Source organism: Amblyomma americanum, chromosome 1, assembly GCF_052857255.1.
Source record: "Amblyomma americanum isolate KBUSLIRL-KWMA chromosome 1, ASM5285725v1, whole genome shotgun sequence".
Lineage (NCBI taxonomy): Eukaryota > Metazoa > Arthropoda > Arachnida > Ixodida > Ixodidae > Amblyomma > Amblyomma americanum.
The window spans coordinates 441,642,628-441,666,535 of NC_135497.1; the positions used below are offsets into that span (position 1 = coordinate 441,642,628).

The 23,908-nt window shown below is 46.2% G+C and overlaps 1 protein-coding gene across 1 annotated transcript in view; it reads left to right on the forward strand.

Annotated features, from left to right (window-relative positions):
- Window positions 1–23,908, forward strand: part of LOC144104057 (homeobox protein Nkx-3.2-like) — an 87,670-nt gene that overhangs the window by 54,012 nt on the left and 9,750 nt on the right. Inside the window, exon 2 of the mRNA XM_077636846.1 lies at window positions 9,631–9,788. Coding sequence (XP_077492972.1) covers window positions 9,631–9,788 — 158 coding nt within the window. The remainder of the gene's footprint in view (window positions 1–9,630; window positions 9,789–23,908) is intronic.

Below are 23,908 nucleotides of genomic sequence, written 5' to 3' on the forward strand. Positions count from 1 at the left end.
AAACTTAGGGTTTGCTCCGGCCTTGATGTGCAGTCGGGCTGGCGGGCCTTTTATGAGACCAGCGCCCTCAGTGAAAAGGTCGGAGTGTTGCTGGAGCAGCGTCGGCATGTCCTCCAAGGCTTGTTTTAACACAGGAGCCATCGAATACACTCTCAGCGCCTGAATGATTTCGTCTGTTCATTTTTTCAGCAGGTCCCGACCGCAAAGACTGGGGCCATTGCAGCCTAAAACAGTCAGACTGCGCTGCCCTGTTGCACCTTCATAAGAAACTGGCATTGTCAGTTCGCCGAGAAGCGGGAACTTTCCGAGATAGCATGAGAGCTGTACTTCCGCCTTTTTTAGCTGCGGCCATCGATGAGAGTGCAAATTGCAAATGCTTTTGGGAATAACACAAACAGTGGAGCCGGTATCGATGTCCATCATTATTTCGTTGCCATTCCACGCAAACGATTTTCTGATGGGCGGTATGAGACTGCGTGTGGTGGTTAAGGACCAGATTTGTGACGCGCTGCTATCACTCTCTTCGGTTTTCGTCGCATGAGTCGTTACTGCTAGCATTCTGCTTGTTTCATTTACGGCACACATTCCCGCTAAATCCCCTCGCCGTGCGCACTTGTTAATATTTGCGCTTGATTAGTCGAGAAGCCTTGGTCTTATGACCACGCTTACTGCCACATTTGCGTTGCACGCCCTGCGACATCGCGCGCGATTCGTATTGACCAGAGAGCTTTAGCAATCTCGCTTGTTCTTGGACCGTAACAATACTTTGAGCGCTGAACACGATTCGTTCTACAGCAAGGGCAAGAGCCTCAGCTTCTTCAAGATTAAGATCTTTCTTCGTTAGCAGCTGCTTCTGCACATTCTTGGATCTGACGCCGCAACCTTTCCGTTCAAAATTTCTATTGTCCTTGTTCCAAGCGCAGCTACCAGCAGGGCTCTTTTCTTAGCATCGTCCTTCACATCATTCGCTCCGAAATAGGCTTCAACCTTGAATACATGCGCCTGCCACTTATATTTTTGTCTTTAAAATCCGGTAGCCTGTGTGCCATGGTCGGTGGTGGGCTCCTTCTGCTTGGCTTCCTTGCTGCAGCAGAATCCTCGTCGCCACTGTTAAGTTCTACCGGCCAAAGGCCGGCAGCTACGCGATGAAAACCAGGCCGATTCGCACAGCAAAAAGACGCTACATTTCCAGCTCGGAAATATATACATACATGAGAAAAGAGAGAAAGAAGGAAAGAGGGACCATCGACGCATGCGTGGTTAGGCGCACATGGCCCCGATTGGGTTATCTGCAGCACTGCTGCATTATTGCTGTTGTGCGCCCGCTGCAGCCACAATTCTTGTGCGAATTTTTAAAAAGTTGTTTCTCGACCTGCGTTGGTCACATTTTCCTACCCTTAGTATCTACAAAAAGCAAGTAAAGGAAATAGGGCGTGCCAGACGAGGCATGTTCTAAAGCATGCAAGCCTGTAACTCATTAGCCAAGAGATAAACATGCGCATTGTTATCAGAGTTAGAAGGTGACCTTTTCATGGTGTGTGTACATGAAGCTGTATGTAGCACTGCAGCATATTATGTTGTCCTTGGTCTGCTTATGAACTGTGAATTCTTCTGCAGAAGTCGAAGATTGAGACTTTTCATTGCTTCTTTTTGTATGTGTATATTCATTGTCACACATCGATATATTTCAATACATGTCAAAGGTTTTACTTCACTGCCAATTACCTGACTCTCTACAAAGGTATTGTGTATACACATATATTTATCGATGCAGCATGTGCTTATATATACCGTACCTACCTTTATATTGCCGTACCTTTTTGCAGCATAGTGGCATTTTTCTGTGATGATGGTTTAGGGTGGCTGTTAGTGATATCGCCATGCCACTGATGCCTAGAACCACCACTTTTGTACATACATTGTGAATACTGATGTACTCTTTATAAACTATCGTTTGCACAGGATCATTTACGGATTTGCTTTTCGAGCGAGCGCCCTAACAGCTGCTATGCAGTCATGCCGCTCGCCACCATTGACCGTGCCACCTCAAAAGACACGTTGAAATACACCCAGCACATAACGTAAGTACACAGTAAATCGTTCGGGAAAGCGGTGCTAGAGCAGTTAGCCACCAGCATGTATGCAGTTTGAATCCTGCTAGCGCCTGCCAGCACAACGAACGCGCGAGCAACCGACCGCCTGAACGCACGCCACCATTACGAATTTCTGGATTGGCTTGTTCGAGCTTGTCTCAGGGAGTTTCGAGCAGTCCGTGCGTTTACCACCGCTCCAAGGCACCGCCATCGTCGCCTTCAAAAAACGGTCCCATTGGCTCCACAGGAATGTCACACCCTTGGAACTGTTTTGTGGCGTTTACTCGTTCTAATCTTTATAAACGTGCTACCTAAAATTGATTCCTCTGTACACTTATTCGCTCATGACTGTAGCTCTGTTTTTGTGGCAAGAGGATGTGGTGGGCTGAAAATAAAACTAACAGTGACCAGCAATGCGATTCGAGCATACTTCAACTCTACCTTCTCGCGTTGTACAAATTACCATATGTCGTTCAGCGCTGACAAGTGCAAGTTAATATTTTTCATTTATACTAGTAGCGACTTAGTCTCTCAATGGCGCGTTGCTCGAATCGGCTACAGCGCAGAAGTACTAAGTGTCCAGATGGTCTGTAACCTTAGGTGGAACATAGGCATCGAATATAACAGTAATTCAGCTGATGGCTGGCTTGAATATCTTGAACGAAACTTAAACGGCTTGAACAAAACTTGAATGGCTTGAACGAAACTTAAACGCAGCCCCCACAAAACTCCACCCGCACAAGAACTTGCACCATTATTATAAGATACCGGCGTTAAAAACCGTAATAACCAGTTGGATCAATCACGCTTTATTGTGTTTAAGTAAATTAAGCGTAATAGCTATGAAATGCACTCTTGGCCTAATATTTCAACCACGACGTAGAATTAAACGCCTGTAACTTTTTCGTAAAATTTTCATCATAAGTTCATTTTGTATGAGGTGCTCATTGCACCTTTTTTGTTAAAAGACGTATAGAAAACAGACGTGAAGTAGGTATTACTTCACGAAAATCAAGGGCCACCTCAGGTTCATTTATTCTAGGCTCTTCTCGAGACTGGAGCAACCTTTCCCACTGCACTGTGACAATTTGTGATGCTTTTTTGTTTCAATCTAATTTCTGACGTTTTGCTGTTTCTTTCCTCTCTTTCCATTACCATTGTGTAATGTTGAAGTTGTTACTTATTACTTTTTCTTTTTTTATTGGGTTAATATTCTTGTTCCTCGCTTTTCTGCAGTTTGATAAAAGAAATGAAATAAGAAGTACAATAATAAAAGAAGAAAAGTTAATATTCGATGACACAGCTGAAGCATCGTTATCCATATGTAACTGAAATGCATATATTTTATTCTTTTTTCTCTCTAAACCCATCCCTCTATAAAGTCTTGTTGGTCCTGGGGGTACTGCAATAAATGTATAAATGGAAATTATTGAAACTCGCGGTGGTATTCACTGCGGTAGTGTTCACTATGTGCAAAAAACAAGCTGGTATAATCAGTGTAGTTATAAATATCTTATCGACTGATCATTTTATTATGTTTTTATGAAAATGTTAAAGAGAAAAAGCCCTAAATACTGCCTTGTGGAACAGAAAATGATGTTTTAGTCACTGAATTAAGGCCGATTACTTAAACGATACGTGTCTTTAAATAATTGGTCTTCAGTGACTAAAACAACAACATTTCTTGTTCCACAAGGCACTGACTATATTTTGCCAATTTCCTTGCACTACCGCACTTCCGACATAATCTGCAGTTTTTTAGCCGTCAGTGCAAAACTGTGTGTACTTCGTACATTTTTCTTGTAGTGCTCGGTATTCATCTAATATGCGTTCGTGTGACGTTTGATTTTTTCGGTATTGTGTTAACGTGAAATCGCACGCAATGGGAAATTGTATCATGGGGGCAGTGGGTCATGCCCAGAGGCGACATCGGGAAGGGTATCCAGTATTCCTAAAGTTTGGCAACAGTCTTCGAAGCAGAGCAGTAGAAGTCTAACTGTCTGGTGTTTGTTGCTGAACAGTGTTCTGGAGGTACAATTTGTAACTATGGAATAACACAGGTGTTTCAGCAAGTAACAGATTTTCAGCACATATGTGCATGTGAGCATAGTTCTGTCTGTAAGGGAGGGTTCTTTGATTTCGACATAGAGACTGTTTATGCGTTTATGTTCTGTATGCCCCAGTTGAAAGACGTAAGCCAAGGTTATGCACTGGGTTCAGTCGCTTTAGATATGACGGCATCCATAGTATAGAGTAGAGCGTACTAGAGACATATAGATTTGTAAAAGACATGTTCTATCAGGTTCCTGGCGTTTTCGTGACAGTTATTTTAGTATATTCATGGATTGGGAGGCTTTCTTTTTGATTATGTTTATGTGTGGCAGGAATGTGAAATTATTTTCAAATGTTATGCCCAAAAATTTATATTCTTGTTTAACTGGAAGTGCAATTTCATATACGTACAAGGTGAGGTCCATCTGCAAACCTCTTCTGAGTGAAAAAAAGATCAGCAACTGTTTTTTGTGCTGAGAACTTAAACCCGTTCCTTTAAGCCCAAATCGCAAGTGTGTTTAATGTCATTTGTATCTGTCGCTTACAGCTTGATAGGCTGGAGGATTAGCATGCTATTTGGAGGTCATCGACATATAGAGAAAACACAATTCACTTTGGAACTATTTTAGCTGTGGAATTCGTTTTCACGACAAAAAGGGTAGCACTTAAAATACATTCCAGCGGTACCCCGCTCTCCTGAATATTTTTTGTAAAGGGTGGAGCCTAAGCGTACATGGAATGAAAAGTCATAAAGAAGATCTTTTAGGCAGTTCAGCATCCTTCCGGGGGTACCTAGGTCTGCTAGGTCGCGGAGGATCCCAAACCTCCAGGTAGTATCATAAGCCTTCCCCATATCAAAGAATACTCCTAGGCATTGTTGGCTATGTACGAATGCTTCTCTGAGTGTATTTTTAAGTCGGATGAGATAGTCAGTTGTTGAACAAGATTTTTTAATTCCACACTGGTGGATATCAAGAAGTTCACGAGATCTAAGAACAAACATCAGCCGAATGTTGACAACACTTTCAAATGATTTAGCGAGGCAGCTAGTAAGGGCTATGGGTCTGTAACTGCTAGGGGAAGTTGGTGGTTTTCCCGGTTTCAAGAATGGTACAATAATGGCCTTTTTCCAGGCTTGGTGTACTTTTCCTGAAATCTATATTTTGTTTAAAAAATCTCAAAAGTGCTTTGAAAGATGTGCTAGCATTTCATAATGAATTTGATCAGGGCCGGGCGCAGTCTGTTTGCCGGCAGACAGCACTGTTCTTATTTCATGAATTGTGAATAGACTAATGTATGCTTCGTTTGGGCACGCGCTTGTAGGTAGTCTTTGTTTCTCCACGCAGTTTTTGTAGCTTAAAAATTGTTATGTATAGTGTGAAGAGCTCGAAACACATGAGAAATGTTCACCTAAGATGTCCGCTTATTCCCCTATACTTGCTTGTGCACCAGGAGCGGTTACAGAGGGAATTATGAAAGGGGAGAAGCATCCATTCAGTTTAGGAACCTCCACAATTTTTTTTTGATGCAATGCAACTGTTTATAGATATTATGTAGCTTTGCCATGAAGTTTTCTCCGCATTGCGACGGGTATGCCGGGCTTTTGCGCGGGCTTTTTTAAAGCTTATAAAATTCTCGGCTGTAGGATACCTGCGGAAAATACCCCAAGCTTTATTCTGTTTCTTTTTGGCTTCTCTGCAGTCTTGGTTATACATAACCTTGTGGTTTAAGAGTACCACTCCCGAAGACTGACGAATGGCTAGGCATGCCGCAGCATATATATAAGATGTAAATATTTCATTCAGTTCGCCCATGCTAAGATCCTCCGAAAAAATTTCTCCAGTGTAGCATTTTCCTGATATAATTCCCAGTCAGCTATGTGGAGCTTCTAACGACGTGGTTTATGTGGAATGATTGATGGTGGTGATGACAAGAATTACGATAGAAATATGATCGCTTCCATACGGATTGTCAAGAACATTCCTCTTAAAATCAGTAAAAACGGAGGGTAAGCTAAAGGACAGGTCTATGCAACTCATTTTCCTGAGGCTGGGGAGCAATATGTGGGTTTACCTGTATTTAGCAGGCAAACGTCGTTACAAAAATAAAATATTCTAAAACACGACATATGGTGTAAGTCTCTTCACTTCCCCAAAAACCTGAGTGGCATTAAAATCCCCAACTACCAGATATAGCTCTGGTAGCGGTTTTAAAAGTGTTTCTAAGTCTTTTAGTGTAACTGTTTGGTGTGGCCCGAGAAATATAGAACTGATTGTAATAGTTTTGAAATGTAGGACAGTCACTGCAAGAGCTTCATGGTTAGTTTTATGTTTGATTTCGCTGGTTCCAACATCGTCTTGAATTACAAGAACAACACCCCCAGAGAGCCCGCTAGTTTGCTCTCTGTCACAACGAAAGACTTTGTATTTCCTTAAGAAAGTCTTGTGTTTATGACCTAGGTTCGTTTCTTGAAGGCATAAAGCCACAGGGGAGAGTCCAAAAGATCTTTTATGTAATTGCAATTATTGAAAAGTCCACGGCAGTTCCACTGTATAAGGAACGCCATTTTTTGTAGCTTTTTTTTGGATGGAAGAAGCGGGAGTCTAGATTTCTGGTTTAGGGGGACCCGTAATTCGGGTCCTTCCTTTGTTTTGACGGTGAAGTTAGCTGTGCTGCCCGTCCAGGACGGGCGTGCCGGATGATGCATCCATCGCCTCCGTGGAGGCGCTGGAAGCCCGCGGGGATGCCGCGCGTGTACGTAGTTCAGGCCTCCACCGAGAGGGAGGGGTCTGATCGTCCGCCGACTCAAGGGACGGGCAGACCTCTTGGGGGATCGGCAGGGCAGCATTCGCTGACCCTGCCAGGGGCGCAGATGGCCCTGCCGGAGGTTTTGCCTGGGTAGCTGCCGGAACGCGGTGTGGTGCAGCGCCCCCGCGCACCACTTTGGCGAAATTAGTTCTTGCTGTGAAGCTGAACGTGTTTTTTGCGTGGAATAGTTGTCGCGCTTCCATGAAAGTTATTTCATGCATTGTCATCATTGTTATAATTTCTTTCTCATTCTTCCATGAGGGGCATGATCTTGAGTAGGAGCGGCGATCACCTTCACAGCTTGCGAAATGTAGTGTTGCGGCTTCACAGTTTTCAGAAACGTGCTCTTGCGAGGCGCATTTCGCACATGTTTTCCGACCACGGCAGCTCTGTGAGCCATGACCGTATAGCTGGCAGTTGAAACACCGTCTCGTGTTTAAGATGCAGTGTCGGACATTAATCTTGAGGTAACCAACCCCTATTGACTCTGGCAGTGTGATTGAGTTGAATGTGAGGACAAGATGTTTTTTTGCAATTTCTTTGTTTTCCTTCCTGATTTTTATGCGGTGAAAATTGATGAAATTTTGGTCTTATAGACATTGAAGCATTTCCTCGTCTGTGAGCTGAAGGAAATCGGTTTCGGAAATCACACCCCGGACGGCGTTCAAAGAACTATGTGCAGTAACTGAGACAGGTGTATCCCCAATGGACACCATGTTGGATAGTTTAGAATATTGGTCGTTGCCTTTCAGTAATAGTAGGAGGTCGCCACTAGGTATATTTTTAGATTGTAACCCGAGCCCAAGACAGCAGTTAAGCTTTTTTCTACTGTGAATTGGGACATTGTTCAAGCGGTCTTATCGGTTGCGTCGCTGTGACGGACGTGGAATTTCGGGAAAGTTTCCTTGGACTTCTGAAGGTAGTGAATTGTCACATCGGTCCGCACTATTTTTTGAGGGCTATCATTTTGTGAAGGAAGAGGAGCCATGAAATAAATGTGTTGTTCGGCAGTGGTGCCAGCCGCCCACCATGGAGCGCACCAATGAGACGGGACAGGAGCTTGCAAGCAAGTCCTGCCTACGCCAGCTGTACACCTCAACTATAACCAAATATGACGCAACTCAGGGTAGTTGGTCACACAAGTTTAAGCCTCGTCGCCAGGAAAAAGGAAAAACCAAGAAGTGAGTAGGAGCTAGGCGAGTGGTGAGAAGGAGATAGGAAAGCGAAAGATAGAGGAGAGGATATGAAAAGGCGACTGCCGATTTCCCCTGGTCGGGTCAGGCCGGAGGTGCCGCCTACAGGAAGCTGGGGCCAATGTGGTGTGTTGCCTCCGCTGATGGGCCTTAAAGGTCCGAACGCTCGGTATCGGCTCAACCACCAGGAGCCCCTTTTCCCTGGACATGGCGATGCCACGCACGGCTAGGCGCGGCTGCTCGGGTCCGTGGTGATGCACTGTTCACCATCATCACCCTGCGGGGATGTCCCTGCGGATGCTCGGGAACCCGTGGTGTCGCCACTCACCAACGTCTGCAAGCTGCAGACGCCCCCCTGCGGGGATGTAACATCTCAGTGATGGAAGTAGCGACTTTTTTGGTCTGTAAAATTTGTACATTAGTAATGTGTTTATAGAATCGTTTCATGTCTCTCAATATCAAATGATATTTTTCGCCAGTGATGCTCACAAATTTGTCGTTTCTTTATGCTTCACATACCGCTTGCACTGCATCCGCCCTTGCCCTTATTTATTAGGGAGTGCGAGCTTGTAAGCTGCCCTCAAGGTAGCCTTTTTTTCTTGCCCCCTCTTGTGCTACAGTGCGTGTAATAAATACAATAAAACTCTCAGTGGGTATCAAACACTGTACGCTACCATTTAAAACTGCTCCCACGCAGGCAGTTCGATGTGAGGTTCGCGCACTGCCAACGAGTTATTTTGTGCTCTGAATATAATCTAAAACTGCTGAGAAATCGATGCAAAAATAAAGCAAAACTCACATTTTTTGCTAAACAATCGCGATTTATATTCCCATTCGCGCGAAAAGAAAACACTGGATGGCATTCACAACAGTAAGCGAAAGTTTTCGTACTGTGTAGAAGGTAGCCTCGAAATACCATGACTTATTATTATAATTTTTATCGCTATTACGGTTTGTCCATCCATACCCTCATTGGTCACTGCATGTCTGTATTTCAATCACCATGTGTATTATGCATCATAAGGCACAGTAATACAAGCCAACTAAAGGCTTAGACCAGCCGGTCTGTGTCGTAATGCACGTGTTGATGGTAATTGAAATAATTACCATCAAGATTATAATGAGTCATATTATGTCGGCGAGTTCAGGCTCGTTCATTATGCCACACGGTGGCCCTTAATATGGACAGATGTACTGACATAAAATTTGTGATCCACATTTGAGACTGAAAAACGTTTGTTCATACGACCGATTTAAATATGGCACTTTCTCTCGCCTCACGTCCGGTCTGTGACACGTAGCCTATACGACTTTCACACGCTTGCACCACTCACTCGAACTCTCTTCATGCTTAGCCCGCCGCTCCTGTATGCCCTAAGCTGTTGGCTCAGTGGTACAAGCGGCCCTTCCCACGTAAGAACCACTCGCGCTAAGCATTCCAAGTGGGAGGAATTTTCTGCGTCTTACTGGGCTCACCCTTGCAGAGCTTCAAGCCGGGGACAAGGCGAAGAAGAAGCGATGCCGTGCGGCCTTTTCCCACGCCCAAGTGTTCGAGCTGGAGCGCCGCTTCAGTCACCAGCGCTACTTGACGGGACCAGAAAGGGCGGACCTGGCACATGCGCTCAAGCTCACTGAAACTCAGGTGAGTGAAAGTGTTTTGTGTATCGGTATTGTGCTCACAGAAACCGCCCAGGATAAACTCAGCCGCAGTACTACGCCTCTCAAGTTCAGTGGTTTCGAAAACCAACACTGGTATAATTCGTCTCGTGTGCTGACGTTTGCCTTTGCATCAACAGTTGTACAGGCGACTAACCTCGGAATAGATGACGCGGTCATAGTTTATCGTCATTGAAAACTGTCGTTTCGTCATTTTCCAAGTTATCGCCTAGTGGTTGTACTTCTCGTGAATCAGTGCGACACAGCTGTCTTCCAAGGCGAAGGAAAAAAGGGGGATTTTCACATCATCGCAAAAAAAAAACAGAAAACACTGTTGGGCTGGTTGCTTCATCAATGCCTGTAAAAAGAAAGCATTACAAGGCAAGGGCGAAACAATGACGATCAGTGTCAAGCTCGTTGGTTTGGTCCGTCTTCAACGGGCCCTCTCTGATATGCCATCATGATCTGCACATTCAGTAACTGGCCCTGTATGGTCGTGTGACTCAGGGGTTGGTTCACTTTACGCTCTGCAGTGGTGACCTTACAAGTCACTTCCTCGAGAATGATAAAATGGGCCATACAGACAGCGCGCACTCAGCAGTGGGTGGTGCATGCGAAAGAGCGTTCAAGGAGGAAAGCGGCGGATGGTAGGGCAAGAGCGCGAAGGAAAGTGGAGGAGGAGGGTATGGTGAGAGAGAAGAGGGCGCGTGAAGGAAAGCAAAGGAGGAAGGTATGACCAGTGTGGTGGAATGTGCCCCGCTCCGTCTTCTGCGACTGTTGCGAAATGTGCCGCCCAAGCACAAGCTCCCGGCTGCAGCACCAGGGTCCAGCTCCGCGCGCCGCCAAGTAGAGCAATGGGACCAGTGCCTAGGCCAAGTGACACCTCCGGGAAGACTTGGTAGTCCGTGTGGCCGATGCTGCGTCTAAGCGCCTCCGCCGCTAAGACGCGGCAGGTCTTGGAGCCGATGTTGCGACTATGGCTTGCCCCTGCGGAGGTCCTGCCGCCTGCGCCGCCGAGGCCGAAGACGAGCGGGAGGAGAGTCATGCAAAGATCGAAGTCGCCACAAAAGCATTTAATCGCCATTTTGAGGACAATCCGTTCGGCACAGCGTGTTACGTCTACGATCAGCTCTAGTTCAAATGCCTCGGCAGCTGCGCTTAGATTTGGCTTCATACGAGTACCGTGATCTACCACACTGCACTTTTTAAAGCGATGGCTTGAAACCTCCCGTTGAAAGGAAAACTCGTCATCGTCCTGTCGGCGTCGGGCACTGTATCGCGAAGTTCGGGATTGATAGAAAACGTGTGACGTCAGACATGAAGCAGTAGAATTGAAGAGCGATTAAAACATTAAATTGTGATTACAAGATCACAACAGGACTCAAACGTCCTTATGACATGTCAGTATATAAAGTAAATTAATTGCGCCGAAGAGAAAATAGGGGTAATTATTGGGGAATCGAACACCTTACCTTTTGATTGCTAGTCATGCACGCTACCCCCAGGCGATGCAGGCACTTTCGTACGGCTTGGTTGAAACGGACTGGTATATGTATGTCGTGCGGTCTTTCACATACTGCCGTAGCTACAACTGTATGCTAATGAGAACATGCGTTATTAGAGAGAGATTAATTAAAGGAGAATTGATTAAACGAGTAGCAAAGTGCATGTAGTGAGGACTGAGTGCACGCGAACGACAGTGTATTTGTGTCACGCGACATTGGTGTGTCATGTAATCTGGTAACATTATTGTATTTTAAAGGCGCCAAAAACCACACACATACAAAACAAGTGAACACGCGCCCACGTGTGTGTGTGTGTGTGTGTGTGTGTGCGTGTGCGTGTGCGTGTGTGTGTGTGTGTGTGTGTGTGCGTGTGCGTGTGTGTGTGTGTGTGTGTGTGTGTGTGTGTGTGTGTGTGTGTGTGTGTGTGTGTGTGTGTGTGTGTGTGTGTGTGTGTGTGACGCCTTTAAATTACAATGATCAATTTCAAACTAGCGCAACAAGAAGTTCTCGTAACATTAGTGGAGCATGTGGTCGGGAAATATTGTAATGAGATAAACTGGAGTCGCTAATGGGACTTGTTAATGCTATCGCGTCATAACATGAAAGGAGGAGCTAGGTGTCCCCCAATTTTTTTTTCATTCAAAGTTCGGCTGCACTGGTGCGAAATGAAACGAACACAAACACACCTTCCCTGTGAACCTTTGCTCTGTTTGTGTTGGGAAATTTAGCGCCAGGCGTTAGGCAGCGGCTGTGTGCAAGGGGCGGCCACGCTATCGCGCCCCCATGGGGTGACATCCCGTGTGATGTGCCCGTCCTGCCGCGCTCTCTCCTTCCGGTCAAGATCGTTTGCACATAAGCTTTTTTATTACTATGACGACGAGAGTGGCACGCTTTGCCCATGAACCTGCGTATTAACGGCTAGTGCTCAAATATGTTCCTTTATGGCAAGAAGTTCAGATTCCGCGATGAGGCCTCTCCGACTACCGTACTGAAAATCAAGAGCTCAAGCTTTCCTTAAAATTTACTACAAGGGATTAATGGAAATCTTTAAAAGCTTCCGACAAGGTAGGTAGAATTGATATTGGCGCATAATATTTAGTAATTTCTTTCGCCTACTTGACCATAACGTCCTTAGCATCCGCCTCGTATGCGGGAGGTGCGGGGTTCGATCCCCAATGCCGCCCGGTACCCACCGGTGATACAATGGGTACAAGCTTTCCCCTGGTCTGGTGCTCGGCTTATTTAGGGTGAAATGTTTGGGAAATGGGTCTCTTCCAGCGGCACAGAAAAGGCGCATCTCTGACTGCTCGTGTCCTTACAGATCGCACTTCTTGACCGGATTGTGATAAGCTGGGCTTTCCTGCTGCTTCCGTCACACCCAGCTGACCTGTACCTGCGCACATCGGCCACCGCCGGAGTTCTGCGCTTCGCCTCTGCTGCTATATAAGAAGCTGCCATCGACTTGCCTGGGCACATGGGCAGCTGCAGCGGCACAGAAAAGGCGCATCTCTGACTGCTCGTGTACTTACAGATCGCACTTCTTGACCGGATTGTGATAAGCTGGGCTTTCCTGCTGCTTCCGTCACACCCAGCTGACCTGGACCTGCGCACATCGGCCACCGCCGGAGTTCTGCGCTTCGCCTCTGCTGCTATATAAGAAGCTGCCATCGACTCGCCTGGGCACATGGGCAGCTGCAGCGGCACAGAAAAGGCGCATCTCTGACTGCTCGTGTACTTACAGGTTTGTCACTGAACACTTGAACCTATCATACATCTGTTACCCTGTGCTGCTGCAGCACTGCCCTGTATCTTGTCAAGATGGGTAGTGAGCAGAACGATAGATGCTTTGAGTGTGACAAATCTGTTGAACCTGATGATGACTGCATGGTGTGTAATGAGTGCTTTTGCTCGTATCACTTGGGTTCTTGTTCAGGCGTTTCAGAAAGAACGTACAAATCAAAGGGGGAATCTGCTCGAAAACAATGGCGTTGCCCAACCTGTCGAGGGGTCAAAATTGCTGTGATTGCTGAACTTCAAGAAAAAGTAAAGTCGCTCACAGACACTGTTGTTTCTATGGAAGAAAGCGTTCAGTTGATGTCTGAAAAGTTTGACAAAGCACTAGCTGAGCTTAGCCAACATGACCATAGCCTGGCTGATATGAAAAAGCGGATTGAACAGTTTGAGACTAACCAAAGCAATGGACAGATTGAGGAGATCAAATAAGAAATCAACGAACTAGGGACATAACGGGAAGTTAAATCTAGAAATTCACGGCATACAAAAAACAAATCATGAAGATCTTCTTGTCACAGTCAACGCCTGTGCTACTTCTCTTGAGCTTCCGCAGCTTACGACTAGTGACGTCACAGCAATTCACCGATTGCCATGCAAACCCGATAAGACGCCTGCAATCACTGTTCGCTTCGCTCGGCAGGCTGTTTGTGATGACTGGTTCAAAAACAGAAAGAAGCTGAAGGATGCACATGAAGATGAAAATGTGTACATCCAAGTTAACCTGACTAAACAAACCCGAGCACTTCTCTGGGAGGCAAAGCAATGGACACGTGACAAGAACTATCGCTTCGTTTGGCAGAGTGGCGGCAAACTTCTCGTTAGACAGAAAGAAGGTGACACAGCCATTGCTATCAAGTCTAAAAATCACTTGATGACGCTTGCATAAGTGTTTCTACAAGTGTCGCGACCTATCTGTGCATATTACTCCTGACAAACTTGGTAGTAAGCGTCTCAAAGGTTTAAAGGTTTTTCATTTGAATATTCAGTCTGCCAGAAATAAACATCAGTATTTAGATTTGTTTTTTGATAGTATTGGCTTTTCTTTTGATGTCATTATGCTCTCAGAAACCTGGTATACTAGTAATGACAATGTTTTTTCAATACCCGGATATGAGGTGTTCCACCTGAATCGCTCTTTACGCCGTGGTGGCGGCGTTGCCTTGTTAGCGAAAAAAAATCTCAGGTGTGACTTTTTGCCTGATTTCACCTCTTCGAAATCTGAATGCGAAATGTTAGCAATAGCAATGTGTAACCATGTCTTTTCTGTCGTGTACCGACCCCCTAATGGTGATCACGCTACATTCTGTGCTTCCGTAAACTCTGTTTCAATACTGCATAACTAATAAGCTTAACTTAATTTGTGGTGGGGACATTAACATTGACTTGACTTCTAATACTCGTGAGTCAAAAGAAATGATATGGTTATACAAGAGCTATGACTTAAATATTGTTATTTCTTCTCCAACTAGAATTACTAGTACGTCTTCGACGCTAATAGATTTCTTTCTCCTCAGCTCCTCCATCAAAAATTTCGCATCTGGAGTCATAGCTTGCGATCTTAGCGATCACTTACCTGTATATGTAGTCCTCCCACATCATGAAAAAGAAACTAGCCTTCCGATCCCTTCTAGAAATGTTTCATCCAGAAACTTGAAAAATTTCCGCCAAAAAATATCAACTGTATCTTGGGAGAACGTGCTTTCTTCATCTGATGCAAACATATCTTTTGATATCTTTTTTAACTTGTTAAGAACTGCTTACGAAACAAGCTTTCCATTTTTGAGTTCTTCCAAATCGAAAAAGATCAGAAAACCATGGATTACTCGAGATTTACTCGCTAAAATAAAAACAAAGTATACAATGTACCAAGCATTTCTTAAGCAACGGGATCCCGAACTGCTTAAATCATTTAAGTATCGTAATAAATTAAACAAGGAACTTAAGCATGCCAGAGATAACTATTTCAATAATCTTATTTTAGGATAATCCAAAAACGCGGCCGTGACATGGAAAAAACTAAACTCAATATTTCAAAACGTGCAGGCATCAAAAGGAATTAGTGAAATGGTTGTGAATGGCACAACGATTTCAGGAACTGATCTAGCTAATGTTTTCAATGGCTGCCTAGTAAACTTGAAGTTTCCTGCACCGTCAGGAGACTGCACCCAATACTTGACTGGCAGTTGTCTTAAGACAATTTATTTGAGTCCAGTTTCAGAAACGGAAGTTTTCTCTATTATCATGAAATTAAGAAATACTAGCTCCAGTGATATCTTTGAGATTCAAGTCCGACCGATTAAATTCATTGCTGACATTATTGCTGTCCCACTTCCCCATATTTTCAGTCTTTGTCTGTCAAGTGGAGTATTTCCAGCACAGCTACAGTGCGCAAAGGTTTGCGTTCTACACAAAAAAGGTGACAAAAATAATTTAGCAAATTACAGACCAATTTCTATTTTACCAATTTTTTCCAAAGTGCTTGAAAACGCCATCCATTCACGTCTGGTTTTATTTACAGATAAACATAACATCCTGACTGACTGTCAATACGGTTTTAGGAAACATTGTTCCACCGAACTTCTCCTGCTGCATCAAAAAGAGTTCATTCTAAAAAAACTTGAAGAAAAACGATGCGTACTGGAAGTTTTTATAGACTTTACAAATGCATTTGATTCTCTTAACCGGGGTATTTTGCTGAGAAAATTAGAATTCTACGGAATTCGTGGTGTTGCCTTGGAGTTAATGGAATCATACCTTAGTACTCGCATGCAGTCTGTTTCAGTAAACAACAGCACCTCCACATTTAAATGTACTTCGTTTGGTGTCCCTCAGGGCAGCATTTTGGGCCCTGTAGTTATCACCTTAGAGTTTTAGTATACTTTCTCCTTCTACTTTTCCTTATCACTCCCTTTTCTCCCTCAACATTATATCCCCTAATCGTTTTCCCCCAGTGAAGGGTAGCAAACTGGTTTCATCTGCCGGTTACCCCCCCGCCTTTCCTCCTCCTCTTCTTCCTTCTCTATGACATTCTCTATTTTATGAGCGGACAGAAGTAAATATAGGAAAGCAAAAGAGTTTATAACTGTCTGTAGAAAATCTACAGGCCATTTTTATTAGGAATGTCCATGTTTTTGAGAAAGAGCATTGCTTTACAAAGGCAAAGTTTAAAAAAATTGCAGTCTCTCGACGTCGATAGCAGATGAAAGGATGAAATGCTTTGCAGTATGATGCTAGCGGCATTCTTTAAATCTTGCTCCTTGAGGTCATGTCACAGCACAACGCACTTCTGCCGCCGACCTCGCTGGAGCGTAGATGCACGCGCTTACGGTAATGTGCTCATTAGTCAACACAATGTAATGCTTCCTGAGTCAACCTCGTTTCAAGGCCTCGTCCCTGCGAAGCATCATATGACATCCGTGGCCCCGCTCTGGTGCAACAGAGTGCACCCTGAAGCACCGCCGCCCTCACTCTTTTTTGTGGTGATCCGCGTCTGTTCGTTGTTTATCCCCAAGCTGGGGCGCACGCAAACGCTACCGTATCATTTGCGTCACTTCCACGCCAGCGAGCTTCGCGGCTTGCGACCGATCAGGTGGGATCGCTTAGCACAGTGCTACGTGCTGCCGCCGCCATCCAGATCGTTGCCTTGATTGTCGAGCCTTCGAACGAGCGCATGGCGCGCATCCGTTCTGACTAAAATTTCGGAAAGTTCGCTTCACGTTCTCTCTTCAGCTCGACGTGGTTTCAGGACGATGTTAGATCAAGTTTGCCAAGAACGGGAATTAAGCATTTCATGCCTAAAAGAACTTGAGGGAACACTCGAGGTCCGCCTTAAGTATATGACGCGATAACGCTAATACGTTGAAGCCCATATATGAGGAATTAGTCATCCCCTACTTTACATTCATAGATTGCTGGAAGTCATCATACCTCTCCTGGCGCAGTGACACAGCTTTAAGCGATGTGCCACTGCCCCGGCAGGTGGCTGTTTCAAACACAGCCACCAGTGCGCTTGCGAGATTCAGGCTACTCTTCCCGAGCAGCCTCTCGCCACCGGTCATCAATTTAACTGCCACCGGTAAAACCCCCCAATGAAGCAATGTAAAGCTTTGAAATTTCCGGATTCCCTCTTCTCCTAGCACTCCGCCGGATAATGGAGCTTCCCATTGGCCGAAGCGCCGTGGTCACGTGTTAGCGCGCGCTTTTTTGCTCCACAGCAGACGCCGGCGCCATTGTGGGGCTAGGAATAGCGGTTCGTTTCCTTTCTGTGCAAATGTCTTGGTGGGAAGAGATTTCCATCTTCAACAGCCTCTGCGCGTTGCGGCAATGCCGAGCTTCTGTTGCCCGTATGGATGCAACAACCTAGGCGGCAGTCGGAAAAGATATTTTCTAATTCCGTCTGGAAGAAGGAACGCGGCTCACTGAAAGGTTTGGCTGCACAGAATCGGCCGGGTAAGCTTTCATAATGTTCTGGATCCGTGTCTTTGGGATGTGAGTGGCCGTTCTTCAGTGGTCAATAGCGTTTTCTCGGAAGATTTGGTACGAACGGCGAGCGATTGCAGTCTTTCTTCGCAGTAAATGCTGTTTGGCATAGTTGCAGATGGACTGTTTCGCTCGTAGGCTACAAAAGTGCCTCTTTTTGTCTTATGCCCACCGTTTCAGCTCTGCTAGATTCTGCAGGTGCTGCATTGATGTTGCGCGTATTTCTTTGCGTGTTGACGTGGTTGTAGCCAGATTCGTTCGCAGGCTCAACTCGAAAGCTACGCTTCATGTTGTTTGAGCCCCCATGTTTATGTTGCGCGTTGGAGGTCTAGCTTTCATCTTGCGCACTGCTGCAGGAATTTTTGTTGCAGTTGGACGCCTTCGCTTACGAACCCCATACTAAAGAGCGGTTCTCGCTGTTTGATACCCGCTGGACATGATGCTCACAATATAGGTCTAGCTTTTATGTTGCGCGCATTGCTTGCCGCATTTGGGTCGTTACAAATGGAATCCTTCGCTCCCGAATTCAATAGTAAACGGGCGGTTCTCGCTGTTTCAGCCTACGCTGTTCATGCTCCTTGCGGTGCACGTCTATCTCTCATGTTAAGCGCATCGCTGGGCGCATTTGTTTTGTTGCAGTTGGGCTCCGTCGCTCGACGCCAAAGGGGTGGTTATCGCTGTTGAAGCCCCCGCTGTTCGTGCCGCTCGCGATTCAGGTCTAGCTTTGATGTTGAGCTCATTGCTGAACGTATTTTTCAGGCAGGGTTCATACCAAAATCGGGCGTTACTGTGCCTAGGCACAGTAACGTAGCTATCGCTTGAATACCCCATATCAGAGTGGATAATAATTTAGAATGCAAGCGAAGACCTCCGTTAAACATAGTTGTAGACATTTTGGGTTCAAGGCGGTCGTCGCTGCCGCGAATTCGTGCAAAAATCACAATGCGTGGAACTTTGTAACTGGGTGGGACAGGTGGTGTCAAATGAATCACCAACACAGGGGTGCGCGCACTGATCCTGACGATTTCCAACGTCCGACTTTGGCAAAGCTCTTACGGCCTTTTGTGGAGCTGCTGACGTGTTAACACTTTTGCATGTTTTTCAAGTTTTTAAAGATCAAGCTCTCTATATATTTTTCGTGCTTTGTATTGTTCCTCGTAAGGTTGCGTCATAAAAAATCTTACTTAATTCGTGATAGGATCAGTTCACCGAAGACCAGTTTGAGAGCCATGTCCTTCGGAATTAGGGTATAAATAAATTAAGGCCAGATGCCGTACCAAGCATTTTTGTGCATCGAAAGCAGCCCAAACCCATGACTGGGAAGGCTCGGAACCTAACAGCACACGACGTACTACCTTGTAATCACATGTTTGCTTGTTAACATAACAAACCTTGCCTGAGAACATATTTCTCATAACTGTCCGAAAGTTATAGTTGCGTAAAGCAGATGAACTTATAAAAGTGGTGTCGAGGCATTGACAATGCTTCAGCAGAAATATGGGAGACTTACCAAATTTTATTTTTTCCAATTTTCTACTTGTTTTTCAATTTTCACTTCAAGCAACTTCCTAACCGAACCAACGTGTTTGCTTCAGAGAGAACTGAGCAAATTCGAGTTTGAATTTCCAGCACTTGAGTTTTTTTCTTTTGCACGCTACTTCGACCGAAAGCGATTAACTGCGGCAGTCCAGGCTACTGCGCGTTAGGCATGGAGATTACAAGAGGGAAGGCAATGTTCTCCTACAAGCCATTATTTATATGCTGACGAAGATTATAATCACCTAAACAAGCAGCATTCGAATGACTCATGCGGCGCTGTAGTCGCTCACGAAACAGCGTTTAAATGTATTTTTTGGTTCCTGTTAATCAACCCAAACTATTGACCCTACGTCAAAATTCTGATCACAACCGAGTTACAGTACGCAACTATAGGGCATCGTATTCGCCTATTGACAAACATTACGTGGCTACCGTCAGTCGGATGTTTAACGGTAGCCTGCGAGGTGTCCGAGGTATTTTAACTCCGAAATAATCACCGAGCTTTCCTGCATTAATATAATTAAAATTGGGAGGAGTAATCACCTGCGCACTGAATAACACAGCCCGTTGCACGAGCGAACGCGCCTTGGAGATAGCTAGATAGATAGATAAAGAGGAGGAGGGAAAGGCAGGGATGTTAACCAGAAAGGGGTTCCGGTCGGCTACCCTGCACTGGGGAAGAGGAATTAGGGGACAAAAAGGAGGAAGAGAGAAGGGGAAAAAGGCATCACCTACACACGCACAACGCTGTCACAATTTGTCACTCAATCAAGTCGCTCTCAAGTAGGCAAAGAGTGCCTTGTATGCCTTGAGAGCAGTCAACTGCTGTGGCCACGGACCGAGGATCTTTTGCTCTGTTAATGGGCGAGGATCGAGGCGGTCTAGGGCACAACACAGTGTATGTCTTGCACTCGCAAATGCAGGGCACTCACAGAGAAGATGAGCGATGGTCTCCTCACAACCGCAGCTTTCACAGGCAGGACTGTCGGCCATCCCCATTCGGAAAGCATAGTGGTTGGTAAAAGCAACACTGATCCATAAACGACATAACAATGTTGCGTCGCGGCGTGCTAAGTTAAGTGGAAGACGAAGGCGCAGTCCAGGGTCCAGTGCCTTGAGGTGGAGGTTGCAAAACTCCCCCGTGTTCCACGCTGAAATTGTGAGCTCCAGCGCCAAAGGGCGAAGCCCACACGCAGCGTCAGGTCTTGGTTTGGGATCCTCACTGGAAGTCCGTCGTTTGTCAGCAGAACGCGCAGCCGCATCGGCCTGGTGATTACCGTTAATACCACAGTGTCCTAGCAGCCATTGAAAAATGATGTCATGACCTTTGGATACGGTGCTGTGGTACAGTAGACGGATCTCATCAACAAGTTGTTCCTGCGACCCGCGGCGTAGCGCAGCTTGCAGGGCTTGAAGGGCTTCTTTAGAGTCGGCGAAAAGCGTCCAGTCATGTGGAGGTTCTTGACTGATGAACTCTACCGCATCCCGTAAGGCTGCGAGTTCCGCACCAGTTGAAGATGTTGGATAGGTCGTCTTCACTTTCATGAAGATGGATCTGGCCGGTATCACCACCGAACCCGCAGAACTGGTCTAGTGAACTGATCCATCTGTGTAAACATGTATGCTGTGACTGTGGTAAGAATGCAGGTGATTCAATGTCAGTTATTCGAGAACGGGCAGTGATACACCAGCTTTCTTCGTAATGCCAGGAATATAGAGGTGAACCCGAGGTTCATGAAGACTACATAAGGGCGAGCACGGTCTTGACGCAGGGGTGAACTCCGATGGACGATATGCGCGCTAGGCTTCAATGACTTTGCGAATGCAGTACGCGGCCTAATTATTGGGAGTGTTGCGGGGTGACACAGGACCCGTGTGAGGTGCCGAATTTGTGTTGTCATGGTGTCAGCAGCAACGTATGTAGTAAGAGGATGTTCCCGGGCAACAAGCACAGTTGCTGCTGTGGATGCACATTTAGGCAGTCCAGGGCAGATACGGAAGGCTTGTGCTTGCACACTTTGAAGAGTCTCGATATTTGTCTTTCTAATGGAACTGAATATCGGAAGGCTGTACCGCATGTAGCCCAGAAATAGGGAACGGTACAGTTGTAGCATCGAGCGCACTGATGCACCCCAGGACTTTCCCCCGTGGAAGGAGAGGACGTGGACAATCGCAATTAGTCTCTTTCTCATGTCGTAGATATGTGGACTCCACGAGAGGTTCATGTCGATGACAACACCAAGGAATCTGTGGCATCTCTCATAGGGAATGGCTTCGCCATTGATGCGAATGGCGTAAAGTGACATTATTTTGCGTGTGAACGCCTCAAGTGAACACTTTTCGGTCGAAATGTTCAGACCCTGCAAGCGAAGATAAGATTTCAATATCGATGCCACCTTTTGAAGTCTTGCACGTATTTGAGCACGGGTCACCCCTGATGACCAAATACAGATATCATCTACGTATACAGAGATCTGAGCAGATTGTGGCAATACGCTGACCAGGCCGATGAGAGCAAGGTTGAAGAGAACTGGGCTCAGCACTCCACTCTGAGGGACTCCGCGCGAATTTCGGTGTAAGGACGTTGATCCGTCCGCAGTCAGGACAAAAAACGCCCTCTCTGATAAATAGCTGCGTATCCAGCTGAACGTACGTCCTCCGATCTCAGCAGCTTTCATTGCGTCCAAAATGGCCTGATGCTTTACGTTGTCGTACGCGCCCTTGATATCCAAAAACAATGCCACGGTCAATCTTTTAAAACTTTTGCTATGTTGCACCGACGTTACAAGGTCAACCACGTTGTAGATAGAAGAGCGGCCCCGTCAAAACCCAGACATGAAGGTTGGATAAATCTGATATCGCTCCAAGTATCATTCTATGCGTGTGAGCAGCATTCTTTCCATGAATTTGCAGACGCAGCTGGCGAGTGCAATTGGACGGTATGATGAAAGGTCGAGCGGTGATTTCCCCGGTTTAAGAAGTGGCACCAGACGACTGGTCTTCCAATCATGAGAAACTATGCTACCAGTCCATGACTTGTTACAAGTGTCCAAAAGAGCCCGTCGAGCTTCTTGGCCAAGGTTGGCAAGTGCGGAGTACGTCACACCATCGGGCCCTGGTGATGATGACCTTCTACAACAAACCAGCGCAGCATCAAGTTCTTCCATGGAGAATAGTACATCCATCCGAGAATCCCGTGAGGGTGGAACATTGTTGCAGTGCAGCGTTGCGCCTGGATTCGGAGGGCCTGTTATTCTTGCGCAGAAATCTTCGGCTACCACAACCACACTGCGCCTTTGGTGGAGTGCTACGGATTTGAACTGGTAGCACTGTTGGGGGGACGTGCGAAGACCCCGAATTACACTCCAAACGCGTGGCAAAGGCTTCCGTGGATCAAGTGTTTGGCAAAATGTCCTCCAGCGTTGTGTTTGCAGTGCCTGAATTCTGCGCTGAATCTTCTTCTGTATGCGCCTAGCATCTCTTAGGTCTAGGCGCGACTTTGTGCGTCGGTATCCGCGCTCTGCCCTGCGCCGTTGTGATCGCAGTCGCTGCAATTCGAAGTCGAAATCGGTGTGGCTAGTGAAAGGGTTAAAGGGGCAGGTGGCGTGTTCTATGGCTCCTTAATTTTTGTTCAAGACCTGTAGAGAAGCCCTCTGTGCAAGTAGCCTCCATAAGTAATTTAAAAACTGTCCAGTCAATGCGCTGCCTACACGTGGCTGGGGAAAATGTGGAATGGCCGGTAAAAATCAGATAAGTTGGGATATGGTCGCTGCCATGGGTTTCTACATCTGGAAACTACCGGACGCTGTTATTAAGGCACTGTGAAATGAACGTCAAGTCCAAGCAGCTGATATAAGTCAACCCTCGAATATAGGTCGGGCTTCCGTCATTAAGGCACTGGAGGTCATGGTCAGAGGCGAAGGACACAAGCTGTCTTCGCCTAACGTCCATCCTAACGCCTCCCCACATGGTGTGATAAGCATTGAAGTCACCCATAATGACCCACGGAGCAGGTGTAGCTGCCATCAAACCACTCAACCTTCTGGCGTCGAAATGACCTCATGGCGCCAAGTACACCGCCAATAGCGTAAATGTCAAGTCTCGGCTCTTCACTGTCAGGAAAACGTACTGATTGTCTTCGTTCGGAGGAACTGAATGTTACACATATGTAAGTTCACGTCGAATATAGACTATGACTTTGCTGGATCTGTTGAGCGTTGGTGATGCAAATGCCTCGTAACCGGATATTCGCAAAATTTCCGGAATCTTCGGTTCACAAATCACTACAATGGGGAACTGATTCTCGTGGACGTAGTGCCGTAAATCCGAAATCTCGGACTGGAGTCCACGAGCATTCCATTGGAAAATGAAAGCTTGCTTGACTTTCTTTTGAAAAGACAGGTCCGAAGGAGCCGTGATGCCTTCTGCTGCAGATCCGCAAGAACTGAATGTTAGCGCGTCCAGCACTTGAAGTGCGCTATTTGCTGCTGCCGTGCGTAGGCTGGAAAGCAGAGCACGCATGGCATTCATTAGTGACGTTAGCATTGCAATCACTTGCATATCTGGGCCATGGCCTTGATCGTGCCTGTTGGCTGGATAAGTCGTAGGCGCTGCACACTGCCCTGGGTGCGCCAACATCTCTGACACAGTAGGCGTAGAAGGCTTTGGCAGTGGTGGCCAAGTTGGATCTGAGGCAGCAGGCCCAGCCTCACCAAGCGCCGGGCTCCCTTTGATTTGGTACGCTTTTTGGTGGAGGCGGACAACCTGCAGTTACGTTTGGGGCATTATT